Below are 15,007 nucleotides of genomic sequence, written 5' to 3' on the forward strand. Positions count from 1 at the left end.
GTACTTATTAGCATCCTAGATTCGTTCGTACAGGTGAATTATGCTATCTGTTAATATGTCTTAGATTTATTTTTTAATACATAGGACTTTAGGTATAAAGGTTTGATTTGACCTAGTTAACTATTTGTGGGTGAATGACTGCATGGCTGATTGCTTAGGCAGCTGAGCCATGCCTCCCTACCTCATTCATAAGAAAGCATTTATTATTTTAATCTATGAAATTGTTTTCTGAGCTTTTATTGTGGATTTCCCATAGATGTATCATTTCTAAGAAAAACTTATGATTGAATCTCTAACAACATCATATAAAAGGGGAGGTAAAATGCCTAGTATAGTAAGTGGCACTTAGGAAATGTAAGTTCATTCTGAATCACAATAGAGTGTAATATATTCTACTATAAACTCTTTTTTTAAGAATTATTTCATTTAACTTTATTTATTTATTTATTTTTAATTCGACCAGAGAGGAGGAGAGAGAGAGAGACAAAGAGAGAGCACGAGAGAGAGGGAGGGCAAGTCGCTAGGTCCAGGACTCGAACCACAGTCGGCCATGTGAGAGTCCAGCGCCCTTCACCACCGTTTCACCTGCCGGCCCCATACTACTATAAACTCTTAACAAAATTGCAGATGGTATAAATGAATGCCTTATTCCTGTCATGGAAATAAAGAATTAGTCTTAATATCACACAATAATATGATCAGGAGAATTTAACAATAAGACTAGCCTTATCAACATCCTCTAGCACTTGAGCAAAGTAGCTGTCCACATACCCACAATGCACAGTTACTGACAAGGTGTGAATTACAAAAGCAGGATGACATACTCTTTCAGGCTCAGGGAATTTGGTTGTTTAATAAATTTTAGAGCAGATAGAGAAGAGGAATTTCTAGGTATATATTGTCTTTTTATTTAATTTTTTCTTTTCTGTTACATAAATACACTAAGTTAGGAATGGTACTTCATGCTTTCTTGAGTAAGAATAAATACAGTCATTCAGGCTTTCCTTTCTTTAGAAATAAATGGCTTCAACTAGGCAAAAATTATACCCTGGAACTAATTATATCCTGCAGTTTGTGTTACACTGTTGTAAGTGATGGGTGCTAACACTGTGGAGAGCTTTTTTTTCAAGTCAGTCAAGAATACAAAACAGTATTAATTGGGAGGCGGGGAGTCTAAATAAATGTATTGTGCAATCTTGCAATCTCAGAAATAGCCAATGCTGTCGATCAAAAATGTTTCTAAGATACTAAAGTGCTGTTTTATTAATCAATTGGTTAACATATATAATATTTGTCATACTTCATGGGCCATTGTAAGATTTCATGTTTAAGTACTTAATGGCACACTTACAAGGTTCTAAAGCTTTCATACTATTATATGTTGGAAAATTTTTAAATTATACTTAAAGAAAAACTGTCCCTTTTACCTGATAGTAGTAATATTGCTAAGTTTGGAAGCTGCCTTTAGAAATTCTGACCTTTGGAATCATCAATGAGAAAACCCTAACATCTTTCATCCTGCTATTATTAGCTTGTCTTCCTCTGCACTCTCTTGTGCTCTTCCTCATGGTCATGTTATCCTCCCTTCAGGTCCCTCCTCTCAAAAGCTTTCTAGGGTTTAGGAAGGTACATAAAGGGGAAGGATAGAAATCTTTTTCTTGGGATTATGATTACACTCCCTTTGAGTTACCATGTTCTGCTAAGATTAGTGTAGAATTGACACTGTAGAACCTGACCCTCTTTTAGTCTACACAATGAAGAAAAAGAATGCCAATCTGCCTCAGTATAATCCCTGAGAACTTTCCTCTCACTTTTTTTTTCTTTGTAGGTTTTTGCTATAGGGTGCTTGCACTCACCAGAGAGGGAGAGAGAGAGAAAGTGAGAAATCTCCCCAGGATGGATGGCCATCGCCACAGTCCCTTCTCCTCTAGCCTTCTTTGGAGCTTTTGAGCACACACACGCTCACACATGCCCAGTGTGTTTTTCAAGCTGCCGGTCTGGGACTCAAACTGCTGAGTCAGCTGTGTGGATCCAGCACCTTAACCAACATGCTACCTGCTGGCTCTTTCCACTCACTATCACTACACCCTCTCTTGTCTGCAGCACCCAAATGTAGTGCAGTCACCTCTCAGTATCCACAGGGGATTGGTTTCAGATCCATTTACAAATATCAAAATGCACAGATTTTCTAAGTCCCTTATATGAAAAGTATAGTATTTGCATGCACTGTACATGTTCAGTACCAATGCAACCACTAATTTTCCAGATATTTTTTGACAATTGTTCACATTTGCAGATGCAGAACCTGCTGTTACAGAAGGCCAGCTATATACTGTGTACTTTGTACAGTAACATCTATATTATAAATTCTCTTTTGTGTGTAGTGAGTGTTCATTTAAAATTAGCACACACACAAAATTGAGTATGGATTGACTCCTACATTTTCTTCTAAAAGTTTTGTATTAGCTCTGAAATTTATATCTTCTTTGAGTTAATTTTTGTGTGCTGTTTAAGGTAGGGGTCCAATTTTATCCTTTTGCTTATAGATATCCAGTTGTCCCAGCACCATTTGTTAAAAAGATGAATTTTTTGGGAACCAGCAGTTAGCATAATGGCTATGTCGCTGGACTCCCACATAGTCGACCACGGTTTGCGCCCTGGACCCAGTGGCTTAAAACTCATGCTGGGCGCATGTGCATGTGTGCCCAAGATCCTGAGAGGAGAATGGAGAAGGGATTGTGGCGTGACCATCTCCCCTGGGGGGTGATTTCTCGCTTTCTGTCTATGTCTCTCTCTGTCTGGTGAGTGCACGCGCCCTATAGCGAAAACCTCTCAAAAAAAAAAAAGATGAATTTTTTTTCACCATTGAATTATCTTGGCAATGTTCTTGAAAGTCTGTTGATTACAAATGGAGGTTTTTTTCCTGGACTCTCAATTCTGTGTCATGGGTTATGATAATTTATACATTGCATTGGGAATCTCCAAGGCAGACAGTTTCTTTTGAACTAGATTCATCTGTCCAGGCTGTATCTTTTTATGGATACCTTGTAATGACAATTTTCTGGAAGGCCATTTATTTGAGAAATACTTGCAAGAAAGACATATTTTAAAGCTTAATTCTCTGCTTAATTTGATGTTTCCTTTGCATTGGTGGAGTAGTAAATGTCAAAATGTGCACCCATGGCTTGCTTTTTGTTCTTCTATCTTGGCTCTCCTTGTAGCTGTCCATTTCGAATTCCCTTTTTCCTCCTAGGGAGCTCTTTTCAGTTTAGAGGAATTTGAGATCAAGGTTAGTGAGCTACACATTTGCAAGACATAATGTGGAGTTTCAGCACTGTATAGACTTGCCACCAAAAACCCTGTCCTGATTGAATATGTCCATAATTGACCAGCTTTCTGGCATGTGGCCCAAAGGTAATGGGGCCAACTGGCAGCTTTATTGTTGCTAGAATGCAGTGTTGAACCACACAGGTACTTTTTCATCCCAGTCTGTTAATCTTAGAGTTCAACATCTAATCTTGGATGCTGAATATTTAAGTGGAGCAGCAAAGTAGAAAATCAATTCGTATTGATGCTGTACGAAGATTGTCAGGAATAACTAGACTATAGGTAATTCAATTTGTCTGACTTTCCCAGTTGGTTGACTAGGTTGTTGTACACTGCTATCTAGGCATTGTCTTCTTAGGCTCTTGAAACACAAATCATCATCATTTGAATGTCTATGGTGTATAGATACTAATTTAAACAATTGCTCTCAAAATACTACTTTCCTATTCATATAACACAATTATGCTTTAGTCCCTTCAAGATGCATTTCAGTTGGATAATAAACAAAGCTTCTTCAGAATTGTAAAATAGAATGACCAATTATGCTGTGCTTGCTATTGTGACCATTAATTTAACAAATGTTTGTGTTCTATCAGTGTGCTAGGAAGTATTCTAGGTGTCATCTCCATTAGTGAATTGGCCACCTTTGACACAGTTCTTTAGCCAGGGATTTAGATGTGAAATCACTTATTTCTCTAATTGCCTTTGGGTCTTCCACATTTTTCTTTCTGTAAGTTAGTAAATCATTAGACTTAGCCAGACATGCTGAAAGTCAAAACCTATTCATCCATTGATTCAGTAAGTGTTCATAACATACTCTGTGACTGCTGCAAGCAATACAAAGGTGAAAACGAGACAGCTTTGATCTCTGTCTAGGGACTAGGCATTATAAAATGGTATTGCTTATAACTATAATTACCCCAACAGATCACTCTTGCATAATGCATGATACTATGAACACAATAGCCATTCATTCATTAAAATAAAACTTAAGTACCTACTATGTGCTAGAGGGTTTGATTTGTGAAGGTCAGGGATAATTCTGCTATCCCAAGGACAGCTTCCATAAGGAAGCAGTATTGAGATCTTAGAGAGGAATCACCTAGTCTAAAGGGTAATGAAGAGCCTTCCAGGCCAAAAGAACAGTTTATGCCAGGGGAACAGAAGGAGTGGAGAGATGAGATGCCAGGACCAGGTAAAAAGTAAGGTAGTAGACCAGGCACTTCAACACATATGCTGTAATTGCTTTCTAAGAGCAGGAAGAAGTCATTAACATAACCTTTAATATAACCTATGAACTAGGTCTTAATTCAAGGAAAGTTCTTTGTTCTTATAGTTTATTTTGTAAAACAAAATTTAGAAAATGTGTTTCATCTTTTTCCAACAGAAAACTTCACATTTTTTTTTGTCTGTTAAATGTTTCTTCCCTTTGCCCCTTCTGCTACCTTCTGCCATGCATTCCCATCCTTTATAGTCTCTGGTCTCTACGCTTACCTTCTCTACTACCATATCTTCAGATCTTTCCATTTCTGCCATAGAAAGGAGACATTCTATACATATTAATCTCTCTGTAGTCATCCACTTTAAATCAAATGACGGTCTCATTGTTTCTTACCGCTGAGTAATATTCCATAGGATGTATGTGCCATAGTTTTTCAACCTAGTCATGTTTTGGACCCTTAGGTTAATTCCATATGTCAGCAATTGTGAATAATGCTGCAATAAACACAGATTTGTGAGTGTCTTTGACTGTTTTCCTATCCTTTGGGTAAATACCAAGGAATGGGATTATTGGGTCATATGGTAGCTCTATTTGTAGATTTTGAGGAACCTTCATATTGTTTTTGACAGAGGTTGTACTATTTTACATTCCCATGAACAGTGTAAAATGGTGCCCTTCGCATGTCTCATTCTTTATTTCCTTGATCCTAGCCATTCTAACAGGAGTTAAATAGTTTTGCATTGTGGTTTTAATTTGTATGTCCCTTATGACAAGAGATTTTTAACTTTTTCATATACGTTTTGGCTATTCATAATTCTTCCTTGGAGAGTTGTCTGTGCAGCTCATTTGCTCATTTTTTATTTTGGATTATTCATTTTTTTTATAGGTGAGCTGTTTGAGCTCTCTGTATATTCTGGTTATCAATCCCTTGTCTGAGGAATTATATGCAAATATTTTCTCCCATTCTGAGGGTTATCTTTCCACTCTAATTACTATTTTATTTGATGTGAAGACATTTTAGTTTGATTTAATCCTACTTGTCTATTTTTTTGGATTATTGCCTGTGCTTTGGGGGTCTTAGAAGAAATTTCTACCTGCTCCAGTGTCTTCAAGAGCTTCCCCTAAGTTTTCTACCAGTACTTTTATATTTTCAGGCTTTATATTTAAATCTTTGATTCATTTTGAGTTGATTATCTTGTCAATGATGAGAGATAGGAGTCCAGCTTCATTTTTCTGCAGGTGGATATTCAGTTCTTCCAGCACCATTTTCTGAAACAACTTCATTTTTCCCCCATTGGTCAGTGTGTCTATTTTTCGCCAGTACTGTGTTGTTTTGATTATCACTGTCTTGTATTATATTTTGAAGTTAGGTAACAAGATGCTTCCTACTTTATTATTTTTGCACAGTATTGTCTTGGCATGCTGATATGGGGTCTTTTATGATCCCAGATAAATTTTATAATTGATTTTTCTAGTTCTGTGAAGAATGGCGCTGGCACATTGATTGAAATTACATTAAATCTGTAAATTAATTTGGGTAGATCTGACATTTTGATAATATTGATTCTTCTGATCCAGGAACATGGGATTTTGTTTTTTGGATCACTCTCAAAATTTCAGTTTTTCATAGTTTTTCTTGTAGAGGTCTTTCACTTCTTTGATTAGGCTTATTCCTAAATATTTTACTTGTTTTGTGGCTATTGTAAATGGGATTGCTTTCTTTAATTCTGCCTCAATCTGTTCATTGTTGGTGTATATAAATGCTATAAATTTTTGTATATTAATTTTGTGTCCTCCTACTTTACTGAATTCATTTATCAATTCTAGGAGGTTTTTGGTGAATTTCTTTGGATTTTCTGTGTATATAATCATGTCATCTGCAAGTAAGATAACTTAGCTGCTTTTTTCTATCTGAATGCATTTTATTTTGTTTTCTTGTCTGATGGCATTGGCTAGGACTTCCAGCATTATATTGAAAAGGAGTGGAGAAAGTGGGCAGCTATATATTGTTCTGGGTTTTAAGAGGGAAAGCTTTCAACTTTTCCCCATTTAGTATGATGCTAGCAGTGGTCTGTTGTATATGGCTTTTATCATGTTGAGGAATGTCCTTTCTGTCCCTAGTTTGCTGAGAGTCTTGATCATGAGCAGATGTTATATTTCATAAAATGCTTTTTCTGCATCTGTAGATAGAATCACATGGTTTTTATCTTTTTCTGTTAATGTGATGTTTTGCGTATGTTGAACCATCCTTGCATCCCTGGGATAAAGCCTGCCTGTTCATGGTGTGTAATCTTCTTCATATGCTGTTGAATTCCATTGGCTAGTACCTTGTTCAGAATTTTGTATCAGTATTCAACTGGGATATTGGTCTCTAGTGTTCTTTTCTTATTAATTCTTTGTCTGGTTTTGGTATTGAGGTGGTAGTGGCTTCATAGAATGAGTTTGGGAGAGTTCCTTTTTTTTTTTTTTTTTTGAATCTTTAGAAATCTTGAGAATTGGGGTTAACTCTTTAATAGTTTTGTACGGTTCAGAAGTGAAGCCATCTGGACCTGGATGTTTCTTTGTTGGGATACTATTAATTACTGATTCAGTCAGTCCCATCACTTATTGGTCTATTTGGATCTGTTTACATGATCCTGATTCAGCCTAGATAACTTGTGTGTGTCCAGAAATTTGTTCCATTTCATCTAGGTTTTCTAGTTTGTTGGCATATAGTCACTCATAGTATTCTTGCATCATTTTTTGTCTTTCTGGTGTATTGATTGTAATATTACCAACTTCATTATTGATTTTATCTACTTGGTTCCTTTCTCTGTTTTCCTGGATTAGTCAACCTAATGGTTTGTTGATTTATCCTCTCAAAAACAGCTTTTTGTTTCATTGATTTTTTTTGTACAGTTCTTTCATTCTCTATTTCATATTAGCTTTTATCTTTACTGTTTCTTTTCTTCTGTTATTTTTGTGGGTTTTTTTGGTTGCTGCTTTCCAGTTCCTTGAGATGTGAAATTGTTATTTATTTGAGCACATGATTTCCCTGTCAGCTTTTAAAGCTATTATTTGGATTTTGAACAAAATTGATGGAGTAGAAGTCAGTAGAGGAATCCTGTTTGATCTGGAAATTTTCTGTGGACAGCCCAAAAGTTCAGAGAACCAAGTTCCTAAAATCTTTTAGTTTATCTAACATTTCTTCTTTTAATCTTTTATTATGTTCTTCAGTGTGCTTAGGTCATCTGGTTGCTGCAGTCACTGATGGCCCATATCTTTCTTGTTCCATTTCATCCTTGCAGCAGTTCTGTTGGAAAAAAGAATCAACTTGTGTTTTTTGGAAGCAAGATGGGCACATCTGAAGGGCTTGACTAGAAGAACTTTCAGCCTCTATATAATCTCTTTTCTTAAATTGCTCATTTCCCTCCTCCTCTAACTCAGTGCTTTCTCCTCTTCTTTTTGATTTCTCTTAATCTGGTATTTTTATTCCAGTTCTAGTAGATATTCATCATTCCGTTCAGAAGAATTTACGTCATCAGGTTTGTTCTCAACCTTACTCATTCCTAACTCCTCCTCAAAACAGCTAGGTTAGTTCTTATTTTGAAGTGCTTTATGTCTAGATAGATATTTAAAATTGTTGTTTTGTTTTCTTTTAGAGTAGTGCTTCTCTAACTTCAGTGTGCTTAACTATCTGATGGACTTGTTAAAACAGATATTGGAACCCCACCTCCAGAGATTTTGTAAATCTGGATTGACTTCAAGAATTCAAATTTCTAGTAAATTCTTCAGGAGATAGTGATGCTGCTGCTTAAGGGAACCAGATTTTGGGTAGTAGTCAGAGCCACAGAATTAACTCACCTCCTTTTTGTCTTTCTTTCTCTATCAGTAGCAAAGGGTTATTTTTAGTTATGTGATAAATAGGTTTTGTTTTAGGAACTATATTTTACAAAAACCGCTTTAAGGGCGTTTTACTTCTTTCTGTATGCTCTATAGATAGGACATGTGACTCCACAGGGTGAGATGGTGGTTAACAGTATTCAGGAGACACAGCTCCAGAAACTAAGAAAAAAATCATACTAAACAAAAATTTGTGACGTTTTTATCGCCACCTTGACATGCCATTGAGATTTTAAAATTTAGAATCCTGCGATATTTAGTATTTTAGGAAAATAAATCTGTATATTACTAAGTCAGTTTTTTGTTTTTCTAGATCTAATTACTTGCTTGGACACTGCATCTAATTTTTTGGAACCTGAGTTCAGGTATGACCATTTTTGTGATTTTGTTTGTTTTTGCGTGTTTGTTTAATTTTGTTGAAGGATTCTCTCTCCAGCATTTGAGAGGCATCCTGGTCAGTAGGAGTTAACTACTTCTTTCACTTTTTTATTTTCATTCTGTACACACTTAAGATAAATGTCTATTATGTGACACGTAATCATTGTTCAAAGACACAATAAATTAGAGCTTATTTGAAGACATTTAGTTGCTGTGTTTAAATTTTGCTTCAATTGTAGCATATAGATCTTCTCTAAGATGAAAGTATGAGTTTAATATGCTTTCAAAGTAGAACTATAGAAAAAGTAGAATCTTAAAATTTGGGAAAAGTGCAAATTAAAGTAGAAAAGCTACTTTCATATAAAAAGGAAGGGGGCAATTTAGGCTATCAGAATTCTTCAGCATGTGTACTGTTTCTCTGCTTCATGTCTTAGTCTCTGGCCTAGACGAAGTTCAACTCCTGATTGATTACCCACTTCTAATTTTTGCAGGCTTTGTTCTGCCATTTACACTACTGCCAAGTTGATTTTCAAAATACATATCTGGGGAACCAGCAGTTAGCGTAATGGCTATATCGCTGGACTCCCACGTAGTCGACTGCGGTTCGAGTCCCGGACCCGGTGGCTTAAAACTCATGCCGGGCGCGTGTGCGTGCGTGCCCAAGATCCTGAGAGGAGAATGGAGGAGAAGGGATTGCAGCGTGACCATCCTCCCTGGGGGGTGATTTCTCGCTTTCTGTCTCTATGTCTCTCTCTGTCTGTCTGGTGAGCACACACGCCCTATAGCGAAAAACCTCTCAAAAAAAAAAAAAAAAAAGAAAAGAAAAAATGCATATTTGATCATTTCACTGCTTCAGAATCTCGAAAAAAACTTTTACTATGAGTTTTACAATTTCTTAGCCTGTTCTTTAGGGTCCTTCACAAGTAGTACTTGGGCCATTTTTCCATTCATATTTTATGTACTGCATCTTTGGATTATTTGCACTGCTCTGGGCTCTAAGGACTTTTGCTTAGAATCTCTTTACTGTTCTGGCTTTTCGCAAAATCATTCTCAACTTTTAAGACTCATTTCACTCGACCGCCTCCCAATTTGCTACCATTTTCCAGAGAACTTGAGTTTTGGCTTTAGATAGGACTCTCTCTCAGTACGAAGGACACGCTCTTCAGTATTTGAGAGGGACCCTGGACCTGGCATGGGAGTATGGAAGCCCTGCGAGGGGCTTAGCTGCCCTCCATCCACTCTCCAGCTCCATCATCCACTCCCCGGGTTATTGCACTGTCTGCCAACAGGCGTCCCAGCCTCCACTCATGATTCTACACAGTCTCATTTCTTCCCACTCACCAAAATAACATTTTTAAAAAACAGGAATCAGGGGCCAGCAGGTAGGCAAAGGTTCAGGTGGCTAGCTCTCACATGGCTGACTGCATGGTTCAAGTCTCAGACCTGGCAGCTTGAAAAATATGCCAGGCACATGTGCATCCATGCCCAAGATCCCAGAAGGAGAATGAAGAGGGATTGCAGCATAGCCATGCCCCTGGGAGGTGATTTTTCATATGTTTTCTGTCTCTCTCTGGCAAGCGCATATACGCTATAGCAAGCAATTATGTTGTCAGGAAAGTCATGACATATTTTTCTGTTTTTCTATACAAAAATGCGTCATGATCATGACTTTCCTGACAACCCAGTATATACATGAATCAGGTTATATATGTAAACTGTCAAAATCTTTTATTGACTTCCTATTTTTTTCTGATATATCCCATAGCCCTTGCCATGGCCATGGGGTTTCTGCATGACCTGGCCTCTGCCGATTTCTCTAACTTTCTCTCCAAGTACTTTTGCTCTCCGCACTCAGTTCACACTGGCCATCCTCACTTCCCGGCACACGCCTGGCTGTCCTGCTGCATAGGGTGCCCTTTCTTCTGATCTCTCCATTTCCCACCACTTGTTCCAGTGACGTCTGTTAGCTCACTGTCCCAGCTTCACTCCTTCAGAGGCCTCAGTAAGAGCACAGATCCTGGAGCCCATCTGCCACCCACCAGCTTTGTGGGCACACAACCCCTTGGTTCCTGGTTCCTTTATCTGTAAAGTGAGGATAATAACAGTGCCCACTGCATAGGGTTTTTGTGTGGATTATCTGAAACATTTAGGATGTGCCTGGCACGTAGTAAGTTTCCCGAATGTTCGTATTGCTTTCATTCAGTTAGACTTCTCCCAGTTATTTCAGAGTACTTTTCTTAATAGTAGAATCAAAATCTAATTCATTGTTTAAGTATTGGCTTAGTGTCTTCTACCACAGAATGTAAACTCAGTGAGGCCCAGAGCTCTGTTTGTTAATAATAGCAATACTTGAGTCTAGGAAATTAAAAATACTAGAGGTTTATGTAGTGCACAGTTTTGGAGGCTGAGAAGTTCAAGAACATGCTGCTAGCATCCGCAAGGGTCTTCTGGCTACGTCATGACACAGGAGGGGATAGATGTGCACACGGAATGTCTCTCTCTGTCTTTTGTTCTTCCTTATAAATCTGTAGTGTTCAAATGTGGGCCCCACCCTGATGCCGATCACTTCCCAGTGGCCCCAGCTTTCAACATTGTAATTGGATGAAGTCTTCTCTTAATCCAGTCACGGTCCAACCCAATTCCAGCACATGGAATTTTGGGGGAAACATTCAAACCGTTGCACTAGCACAGCCCAACGTTCAAGAGATAACATGATAAATATTTAGAGAAATGTTTTGAGTGAGTCGTTAGGTAGAGGAGTGAACGTATAAATAAGTGAATGCCAAACTTCTTTTAATGCAACTTAAATTTGATAAATAGAAAATTGATTAACTGTATTATGGTTTATCCACAAACTAGAATATCATGTAACTAGTAAATATGTTAATAGATCTTATAGTAGAAATAGGCATACCATTCACTATGATGTAATGCACTGTGTAGAATATAAGAACATTTTTATAAATATGAGAGTAAAGACATGTTTTATACATGGAAATGCAAGAAAATCTGAGAGGACTTTTATTTATTTTTTTTAAATTTTACCAGAGGATGTGTATGCTTGCAGTAGAGAGAGAAAGAGGAAAAGTGAGAAAGCACCCCTATTGGGAATGGTCCTGCCACAGTCCCTTCTCCATTTTCCCTCCTTTCAGAATTCTGGGCATGCATGCTCATGCGCCCAGTGTGTTTCCCAAGCTACCACACCCATGAAAGGATTTTTTAAAATTGGTGATTCTTTGAGGGTGGTGAAATTATGATGTTTATATTGAACTGAAAAAAAATGCATATATGATGTTTTTGGTCTTTCTCTACAGGAAGTGCAGCATTATATAATCTTTCCCATATTTTCATTCCTTAGTAAGTACTGTCCTGCTGGTTGTCTCCTTCCTTTTGCTGAGATATCTGGAACAGTTCCTCATGGATATAGAGATGTAAGTTAGATATAGACTTATTAAAAGTCATGATATAACTTTATTTTTTTAAGACTTCAGAATAGATATGTTTCTATTATATAGCCTTATCTTTATTTTTTAGGAATTTTTTTTCGTTTTACATTTATATAATTCTGTTACGTATCTGTTGTTAAAATACTAGTAATCTATGTTCATAAGAAAACGCTTGAGGAAGTAAAAGTATCTTATTTATGAATTATCAAAAGAAAATTAAAACCTAATCTTTCCTTTTTCCCTTCCTCAAGTCCTCACCATTGTGCATGGCTGGTGTGCATGCAGGAGTAGTGTCAAACACTCTGGGTGGCCAAATCAGTGTTGTAATTAGCAAAGGTATCCCATACTATGAGAGTTCCTTGGCTAACAACGTTACATCGGTGGTGTAAGTATAGATGCTGTTTATAATAAACATGCTGGGTAGGGGTAGGCGAGGGACTAGATGTCAGCAGTATCTCTGTGAATGTTCATGAAATAACCTTTATACAGTAAGCACTCGTTTGTGTGTGCTCCATGTCCGAGTGTTCCAAAGAGTATCGTCATTGTTACACTATGTTAGCTTGTTTTACTTCAAAAAGTAGTCTTTTGGAAGGGCAGGGTGGTTCTCATTCCAAGAGAATATTTTAAGAGTGTATTTTTATGGTGTCGACCATGTTTTACTGATTTACAAGCAGACTAGGTATCAAAAGTGGAAGAAATGCAGTATTAGCGATCTGTTTTTATAAATCTCAGCTCTTACATACACTTCGTCTTGCAGCCACTACCAAGTACAGTTGAAACCAGCTTCTCTTACAAGATCCAATGACAGTTTTCATTCAGAAGACAAGAGCATGATTCATACCTGGAACTATAGAGCGTGAATCTGCAAACTTCTTATGTAAAAATCTAGCTAGTAAATTGTTTAGGCTTTCTGAGCCACATGTCTCTGTCATGTACTTTTTAGAAGTTTTATATATAACTCCTTAACCATGTGAAAGCCATCCTTAGCTCACTGAGTTTACAAAAGATGCCATTCATGGGCTGTCATTGGCCTACCCTTGCTGTAGAGTCAACTACCTTTCCTTTCTCGGATTTCTTCTAGATTTTTTTGTTTGCTTTTGTTTTGTTTTAAGTTTTTGCCATAGAACATGTTTGTGCACCAGAGAGAGACAGTGAGAAATCACCCCCAGAGGAAGATGGCAACGCTGTAATCCCTTCTCTTCCATTGTCCTAGGAATTTGGGCATACACGCACACACACCCAGCATGATTTTTGAGCCACCAGGTCTGGGACTCAAAAGCAGTCGGCCATGTGGGAATTCAGTACCTTAACCACGACGCCACCTGTTGGCCCCTCTCTAGTTGATTTTTATGCACATCCTTTCATTCTTTTCCCGTTACTCATTCAGAAAGGGGTGTGTGTGTATTTTCCATAATTTAAAAAATAAAGATAGTTGCGTTCTACCTTTAAGGTCTGAGTATTGTGCTGAATGCACACTCTGATGGCTTTATTCCTCCCAGTTTCCTGGGGTCCTTCCTCCTCTCATGGGGTAAGCCAGCCACTTGGCCCACCTGCCGTTCTCTCAGCTCATGCGTTCTGCCCTGTTCTTCAGAGTCCAGTTGTAATGCTGCGTGCTAGTCCCGAGACTTGTTCCCACACACACTGACTTCCTCTTCTAGTAGCCAGCTTACTTCCCGTGTACCGGAGGAAACTCAAGTCTCGTTTTCTGAGAATTACACCTTTAGTATACTTTCATCAAAAACAGTTGCCTTCAAACAGTTTTAGGAGTCACATTAATTCACAATGGAGAAATAGTATATAATAAAGGTTTTGTGGGTACATTTGCATTAATTGTGTGAAATGGAGTGATAAATGCATATAGGAAAAGGGCTATGGAATCTTAATTCTTTAAGTGAGAGAAAAAGGAAACCAATGAAAAAGTTTCACTAAGACAAATATGGGGAAGTCAATGTGTTATGTATTACACAGAAAAAAATGTCTCTTTCTTTCAGGGGACACTTATCTACAAGTCTCTTTACATTTAAGACAAGTGGTAAGTCTTTTATGGACTATAACTTATAAGTTGTGTAATAGCTAATATTTTTGATTAGTGACTGTCAGTCACTGCCTTTTGCTGGTGTTTTGTACTTTGTTTAATTGTCATGGTAACATTGTAAAGTAAGGAAGGTGCTTTTCATATGAGTAGGGAAATGAGCGTGTAAGCAAGGAATGTATCTTAAGATACTTTTGGACTTGTCTGGAGAAAGAATTAGTTTGTTAAACACAGACTGTTTCTTGAGTACCTTCTTTTGTTTGCCACATACCATTCTGGTGTTGATACAACAGTGAGCAAAATACCAGCCTCCTGCCTCCCTGAGCTTACACTGGGGTAGTGAGGGACTGGCGATAAGTAGTAAGTTATCATTTATAATAGGATTTTTTTTTAAGTAGAAAAATAAGGAAGGGAGATAGTAAATGCAGGAGAACTGGTCTGAAGTTTTGGGTAGGATCTGGGAAAGCCTCTTAGAGAATGTGGTGTATGCACGAAACATGAAGAAGGTGAAGGGGTGAGTCATACTCTGAGCCAGGGAGTGACCCAGGAGAAGGTGACAAGTTCAGTAGACAGTTGCTCGTGAGTAAATATTCTTGTAGGTTTCCTAAGGACACACAGTGACATGTGCCCAATAAATACTTGCCTAGCTGTTCATCTTTTAAAATTTATTGTTATTTTTTTTTAAGACAGGGGCTTGCCATTTTGTCGTTTTCCTGCCTG

At 37.6% G+C, this 15,007-nt stretch overlaps 1 protein-coding gene across 1 annotated transcript in view; it reads left to right on the plus strand.

Annotated features, from left to right (window-relative positions):
* The window catches only part of DCBLD2 (discoidin, CUB and LCCL domain containing 2), an 82,975-nt gene that overhangs the window by 41,552 nt on the left and 26,416 nt on the right, over positions 1-15,007 (plus strand). The window contains exons 4-7 of the mRNA XM_006163914.2: positions 8,745-8,796; positions 12,168-12,240; positions 12,507-12,640; positions 14,247-14,287. Of these exons, the coding sequence (XP_006163976.1) occupies positions 8,745-8,796; positions 12,168-12,240; positions 12,507-12,640; positions 14,247-14,287 (300 nt within the window). The remainder of the gene's footprint in view (positions 1-8,744; positions 8,797-12,167; positions 12,241-12,506; positions 12,641-14,246; positions 14,288-15,007) is intronic.

Source organism: Tupaia chinensis, unplaced genomic scaffold, assembly GCF_000334495.1.
Source record: "Tupaia chinensis unplaced genomic scaffold, TupChi_1.0 Scaffold143570_1, whole genome shotgun sequence".
Lineage (NCBI taxonomy): Eukaryota > Metazoa > Chordata > Mammalia > Scandentia > Tupaiidae > Tupaia > Tupaia belangeri.